Source organism: Olea europaea, chromosome 6, assembly GCF_002742605.1.
Source record: "Olea europaea var. sylvestris chromosome 6, O_europaea_v1, whole genome shotgun sequence".
Lineage (NCBI taxonomy): Eukaryota > Viridiplantae > Streptophyta > Magnoliopsida > Lamiales > Oleaceae > Olea > Olea europaea.
In genome coordinates, this window is record NC_036242.1 from 26,569,780 (window position 1) to 26,577,101 (window position 7,322).

The 7,322-nt window shown below is 40.6% G+C and overlaps 1 protein-coding gene across 1 annotated transcript; it reads left to right on the forward strand.

Moving 5' to 3' along the window:
* The first annotated feature begins 1,086 nt into the window (after positions 1-1,086).
* On the forward strand, positions 1,087-3,181 carry LOC111395327. Its single transcript, XM_023021308.1, has 5 exons — positions 1,087-1,165; positions 1,218-1,432; positions 1,529-2,047; positions 2,208-2,506; positions 2,617-3,181. The coding sequence occupies exons 1-5, from the start codon at positions 1,087-1,089 to the stop codon at positions 3,179-3,181; spliced, it is 1,677 nt and encodes a 558-aa protein (XP_022877076.1).
* The last annotated feature ends 4,141 nt before the right edge of the window (positions 3,182-7,322 follow it).

Sequence of the window (7,322 nt, forward strand, 5' to 3'; positions counted from 1 at the left end):
GAAAAATTGAAGATAGAAATCTGATTCTAAAAAAATCCAGGAGCCCATGAACCATAAGTCTTTTAAGCCCACTTTCCCTTCAAGTCGGGCAGATGCGAGGCGATTTGAGAGATTTCCAATGAAGACCATCACAGTCAGAGAGAGACCGACCACAACCAGGCTATTGAAGAGGTTATCCGAAGCTGAATGACAGCTCAGGCATGACAAGGGGTTGTTTTTTAAGTGTGACGAGAAGTATGTGACCGGCCATCAATGTCGGAACTATGAGTTGTGGGTTCTGCTGGTCGAAAGAAAGAGAGGTTACGAGGAAGAAGGGGATGTCTGGGTGGAGAAAGAGCAGCCCATCGAGGTAAGAGACACAGTCGAACTATCACTCAACTCTGTGGTCGGCTTGACTACACCAGGGAAGATGAAGCTAAAAGGGGTTATAGGAGGGTGTGGAGTGACAGTATTAATTGATTGTGGTGCAACCCACAACTTTATATCCCTTGAGCTGGTTCAGAAATTAGATCTTCCGACAATAGCAACGACTAATTATGGAGTGGTAATGGGGTCGGGTAAATCCGTACAAGGGAAGGGGATATGTAGGGGAGTAGCTCTGGGACCCCAAGGGCTAACTATAGTGGAGGATTTCTTACCGCTGGAGTTAGGAGGTACGGATATGTTGTTGGGAATGCAATGGTTAGGAAGTTTAGGTGACATTGAGGTCAACTGGAAACGCTTGTCGATGAGGTTCCAGTTGGAGAATTCAGTGAGGCTATTAAAAGGGGACCCCAGCCTTCAAAAATCAGGGATATCCTTAAAGTTAATGGTGAAAACCTTACAGCAGGAAGGATAGGGAGTATTGGTAGAATGGAAGGACCCTTTGGGTGAAATCGAAATCAGCAAGGGAGGGGGAGTACCACCTGCAGGGATACAAGGGATATTGCAGCAACATCAACAGGTGTTTATTACACTACCAGGGCTTCTCCCAAGCCGTGATATTGATCATGCCATTCCCTTAAAGGGGGGACTGAACCAATTAACGTGAGGCCTTACAGATATCCCCATATTCAGAAGAACGAGATTAAACGATTGGTCCAGGAGATGCTAACTACTGGAATTATACAGCCTAGTGTCAGCCCGTTCTCCAGCCCTATTTTACTGGTGAAGAAGAAAGATGGGAGTTGGTGGTTCTGTGTGGATTACAGGGCCCTGAAAAAAAGCAACCATTCCAGATAAGTTCTCCATCCCGATCATTGATGAACTGCTGGATGAGCTATATGGTGCTACAATTTTCTCCAAACTGGATTTGAAGTCGGGATACCACCAGATAAAAAAGGAGGATGTTTATAAAACGGCGTTCTGGACTCACGAGAGGCACTACGAGTTCCTGGTCATTCCCTTCGGCCTCTCTAATGCACCAGCCACATTCCAATCTCTGATGAATCAGGTCTTTCGGAGACAGCTGAGGAAATTTATGTTGGTCTAATTCGATGACATTCTGATCTATAGCAAGAGTTTGGAAGCCCATGAGCAACACCTGCAGGAGGTATTGACAATCTTGGTAGCAAAACATCTCTACTCTAATGCAAAAAAGTGTCACTTTGGGCAGCATCAGATAGAATATTTGGGGCACTTCGTCTCAGCTGAAGGAGTACCAGCAGATCCTAGCAAGAAAGCAGCAATGGTACAATGGCCAACCCCTCTTAACATTCGGGAACTTCGCGGGTTTCTGGGATTGACTGGCTACTATAAGAGGTTTGTAGCTGGCTATGGTGCAATATCATGGCCTCTTATGCAACAATTATGGAAGGATGCTTTCAAGTACGATGATGCAGAAACTGCCTTTCGAAAACTGAAGTTGGCTATGACGGCATTACCCATATTAGCTCTTCTAGATTTCTCAAAGCCCTTCATTATTAAGACAGATGCCTCGGGCCATGGGTTAGGGGTGGTTCAGTTTGCCCTATTGCCTATTACAATCACGTATTATCCGAAAAATCTCTACATAAATCCATCTATGAAGGAAATTAATGGCCATTGTCCTCGTCGTCCAAAAATGGAGGCATTATGTGTTGGGGAGAAAATTTGTTGTGCGTACTGATCAATGAAGCCTAAAGTACTTGTTGGAACAACGTGTAATTCCTGAGAATTTCCAGCGATGGGTGACAAAATTGATGGGATATGATTTGGAGATCCACTATCGTCCTGGAATGGAGAACTAGGCGACGGATGCATTGTCGCGCCTAAATCCCTCGGTTGAGTTAGCTACCTTAACCAGCCAAGGTGTTGTGGACAATCAGTTGCTCGATGCACAAGTACATAGGGATCCATACCTCTCTAAAATAAAAAAGGGGCCGCAGGAAGACCCAGATGTGTATCCACATTTCTCATTGGAGCACGAGAAGTTACTCTATAAAGGACGTCTAGCACTTCCCCAATCCTCCCCACTAATTTTGATTTTCTTGAGAGAATTCCACAGTAGCTTGGCCGGTGGGCATTCAGGTTTCCTCCGCACTTATAAGTGACTTACCAGTGAGCTATATTGGGTGGGGATGAAACGGGACATTAAGAAGTTTGTAGAAGAATGTCCGATTTGCCAACAAAGTAAGAGTCTTGCACTTTCCCCGGCAGGCCTCTTGCAGCCCCTACCATTTTCGCTCTTATATGGGAAGATGTTTCAATGGACTTCATAGAGGGCCTACCAAAATCTGGAAATTATAATTCCCTGCTGGCGGTGGTTGATCGCCTTAGTAAGTATGCCCATTTCTTGCCACTGAAACATCCCTTTACTGCAGAGGGAGTAGTTGCAGTCTTCATTAAGGAAATTGTCAGACTCCATGGTATTCCAAGATCCATTATCTCAGATCTTGACAAAGTGTTTCTTAGTCACTTATGGTCAGAACTTTTTCGCCTCCAGGGGACTATCCTCCGTCAAAGCACAGCTTACCGTCTGCAATCAGATGGGCAAACTGAAGTGGTTAATTGGTGTGTGGAAATGTATCTTCGATGCTCAACCTATGGCAAACCAAAGAGCTGGAGCAATTGGATTCCGTGGGCAGAGTACTGGTATAACACCACCTTCCACTCCTCTACAAATACAACACCTTTCAAAGCAGTCTATGGAAGGGACCCTCCCCCACCCATCCGTTACGATAGCCAGACCACTACAATTCAATCAATAGAGCAGCAATTATAGGCCTAGATCATATGTTGGAGGAGCTGAAATCTCATCTGCATCATGCCCAGGAAAAGACGAAGGAGTCAGCGGACCGTCACAGGCGAGATGTCCAATTGAGTATTGGAGACTTGATATACATCAAACTCTGGCCCTATTGCCTCTGCTCCCTTGCAAGAAAACCCAATGAGAAGCTGGGCCCTAAATACTTCAGTCCGTTTGAGATTGAAGAACTGATAGGGCCCGTGGCGTATCGTGTGAAATTGCTACCTTTTACGGCTATACATCTTGTGTTCCTTGTCTCGCAACTTAAAAAGGTGCTTGGGGCACAAGGTGCAAGCCAGGAGTTTTCCCCACATCTTTCAGGTAATTTGGAATGGGTCGTGGAACCTGAAAAGGTTTTAGAAACCCGTCACAGACCGACTAGTATGGAAGTGCTTGTGCAGTGGAGGGGTCTGCCCCAATCTAAAGCCTCTTGGGAATTAGCTGAATCAATCTTGCAACACTTCCCCGACTTCCACCTTGAGGACAAGGTATCTCTGAAAGGCGGGGGTAATGTTAAGCCACCGATTCACTACACTTATTCTAGAAGGGCAAAGAAGCAGGTCTCGCAAGTGGAGGCGGGAAAAGGGTAAACTAATTTCTGTTGAGGGAATATGGAGTAACAACTTTCTGTTAGTTAAAGTCTATAAATAAGAATAGTGAGGCAGGAGCTCGGTAGGCAGAAATTGAGTAGTTTGTGGGTCTAATTCTTGTTTACAGCCTTCTATAGGCTTACTAGTCTTTAATTTCTTGTAATTCCTGAATCATTCAATAGAAACACTTCTCAATACAGCAATTAATCGTGTTGTTCTGGTCGGTTGCTTATCAAAACCTTAGGAAGTTATTTTGTTCTCTCTCTGTATATTCTTTGGTGTACAAGTTAGAATTTATATTAATGAAATATATGAAATTTCACAAAAGTCCTTAACTATGTCTCAATGATCCATCGTCATGCACTATCCGTATAGCCTTAAATAACTATATTTTCTATAGTTCATATTCCTCGAGAATATTCAACATGTTCATCATTGCGCAAAGAGAAAGTAAACTGATTTTCTGCAGCAAAAGGTTTACCGCCACTTGATCCCAATCTAAGATTAGCATGAACAAGAAATGCACATTTATTTCCATCTTTCACCCTCTTCCATTTATTATATCCTTCAGTAACCAATCCCGAACAGGCAGAAGAATTACCCTCTTTCTGAAAAAGAAAACAGTAAAAGCAATATGCCTTTTCAGTTGTAGAAGAATACTCCAACCATGAAAATTCTGTGAACCATTTTTTCTGAAAGCGACGAGCTTGTTTTTTTCCTTCTACCCTTGGATACTCCTCAAGCTTCAATTGATAAGGTCCAACTTTTATATATGCAATTCTAATCTCATCTCGTAGATTGGCAGGATGTTCAAATATTTGCTTTCTTTTTCCCAGATCCCGTTCAATACTAGTACATGATTGCAATTTCGGAGTTGAGACTGACGAATGTTGTATTTCTGGAGTTGAATTTGGAGGATGTTGCATGGGAGTTGAGGTTGAGGGGTGTTCAATTTTCGGAGATATACTTTCACTAGATTGATCGTCAGTCTTTTTAAAGAATGAAAATAGTGTCTTTACTCTCTTTGATGAATGTTGATCTTCCATTTGTAAGTGCTGAAAATAGGAGACAAAAAGAATGAGACAAGGCAACAATAATATAATGCAAAATCTTCACGCGGGTCCACTTTTACTTGATCAAATTTTAGATTGTTCAACCTGAATAATTTATTTGTTAAGTTAGTTAATTAAATTTCTTGGAGATCTTAATAGAATAATTAATTATAATTAACTAAGTTAGTTGTATAACCAATGAAGTAAGTTAGTTGTATAACCAAAATAAGGGAGAAAAACAACACAATTTTTCATTCTACACATAAACAAGTAAACAACCTGTTACAACTTACAACCATCAATCAACATGCTTATAAATTTGAAAATTCCCCATTGGGCATTGGTAGACAGGCAGAGTAAATTGAGAAAAAAAAATTAAAGAATAAATTATTTTTTCTAAAGATTATACATAAAGCATAAAAAGTTAACTCTCTATAAATACAACCAATAAAATTAATATATACTATATAGCAAAATGTTTCATTCAAAGAATTTAAAATTAATTCACAAATGAAAAAACCCTCCACTCTCCAATTTCAATTTCAATTTCAATTTCTTAGCCCTAAAGTCACTGCCAACTTAAACCGTAACATATTATGATATAGTGCAAAAATTGAAAATAAAATAATGAAAAGAAGAAAATTATATATAATAATATAAAGACAAAAAGTGAAAGAGAAAAGAGACAAACCTGATGCTTCACGGCGGGACCCGTAGAATGAGAAGACCGAAGAAGAGAGATTTTCAATTTCAATTTTCAGGCAATATGATTATATGAGGGTTTTAAAAAATTGGTGGAGTTTGGACTTTGGCATTTATTGGGCTGGTGGGCTGTAAAGAATATATAAAGAATGGAGTTTGGACTTTGGCAGTTTGGCTGGAGTGGACTAGAAGCAAACTGGGCTGACTCAATGTTTAACTGGGCTGCTTTAATGAAAAAATAAAAAATTCCCACAAATACCTTGGACTTGGGCTAGGACTGGACCGGGGGGGGGGGGGGGCCCCCCCCCCCCCCCCCCCCCCCCCCCCAAATCCGTCTCTACAAACAACACTTACTTTTAAAGGACGAATTTGTTTTAAGGACATCATGTAGGCCTCGGCTTGCAATTCTAATTTCTTCGCATCAGTGATTCAAATTTTCCTTTTCCTCATACTTGTTAATTTCCTGTTTTGTTCTTAAATATATTTTTCTATATTCTGCACTTTTTAATAACATTATTATCATAAAGAACAAAACTGGCCGTGTCACAAAAATCTTCGATTTTCTTGATCTTTCATATGAATATAGTGGCATAAGGTTGTTGTTTGTCTTATAGGTTGATATTTCTTGTAGCAACACAAAATACCATGCAATTCATCCCCTAGAGGTAGTAAAGAATTTCTAATCCAACCTCTCGGGAAAATGGCAGATAAATCTCAAAAATGGAAGTATCCAATCACCCCAAGAAGAAATTTGTCATTGATCCAAAAAAAGAGAAAATTGCAGATAAATCTTCTAGAATGAAATTATCTAATCTCTATAAATTTAACGTTACTGATCATGTGGACATATATGCCTGTGAATTTGTGATAAGAAAAAGCCATGTATGCCTCGTGCACGTGCTGGCACATGTCCTATTTTTTTTTATTTCTTTTTGAATTATTGATATACATGATTAACATGCCCTACATACATGTTAGACATATGTCCACCCCCCGGGGCATAGCCTAGTGGTGCAAAGGACAGGAGTGAGGTTATCTCACGCCTTGCTGGCAGCCGCAGTGTGGGGGTTCGATTCCTGAGACATGGAATTGGACTCCTTGGAGGCGCAGTGTACAGGCAGATTTTGTTCCCTGACCTGCTGAGGTACATCCCTTGATTTACCTCCCTCACAAAGCTCTAGGAACGGGACGGTGAGGGCCCTCAGGACTGGGTTTCAACCTTTATGTTAGACATATGTCCGACAAGCCATGTGGCGTGTCCTATGTTGCCAATTGTATTGAGAACTAGGGCGATGGAATTTAATGAACGACTCTCACAAGCTTTATCTCGTGAGAGTTTTCAGCATGTAAATTACTTACATTCTAAGAGAAAGAAACATAATTAATGAAAGTCAACTCACCAACCTCCTATCCTCTTGTTAGGTTTTTTCTCTCAATAAGTCCCTTTAAAACTCTTCAATTTAATTTAATTTTCTCTCTCTCCTATTTTCAACCATACAATCTTTAATAAAATAATATTACACTTAAATCAAAAACTTTTCAACCACACAATCTTCAGAAAAATACTATTCCCTCCATTATAAATTCAAATATTGGAGGCCAAACAGACTCTAAGTAAATGCAAAGCGGCAAGAGTGAGATAGTTTTTTTTTTTTATTTTCGTTGGTCCTAACCTTGTCTTACTCTGATTTATGGAAGTGGTGTGTTTCTTACTTCTATGAGCCGACAATTGGTGACAACTACTACAAACAGGACAAGTAGCTGGTCCGAGAG

Excerpts from the sequence above, each read along its gene's own strand:
- LOC111395327 (XM_023021308.1), top strand. The coding sequence starts at position 1,087 with ATGCTAACTACTGGAATTATACAGCCTAGTGTCAGCCCGTTCTCCAGC. Across the intron at positions 1,166-1,217 it reads GGTGAAGAAGAAAGATGGGA|ATAAGTTCTCCATCCCGATC; the intron begins GTTGGTGGTTCT and ends CAACCATTCCAG. Across the intron at positions 2,048-2,207 it reads CTCGTCGTCCAAAAATGGAG|GCGACGGATGCATTGTCGCG; the intron begins GCATTATGTGTT and ends ATGGAGAACTAG.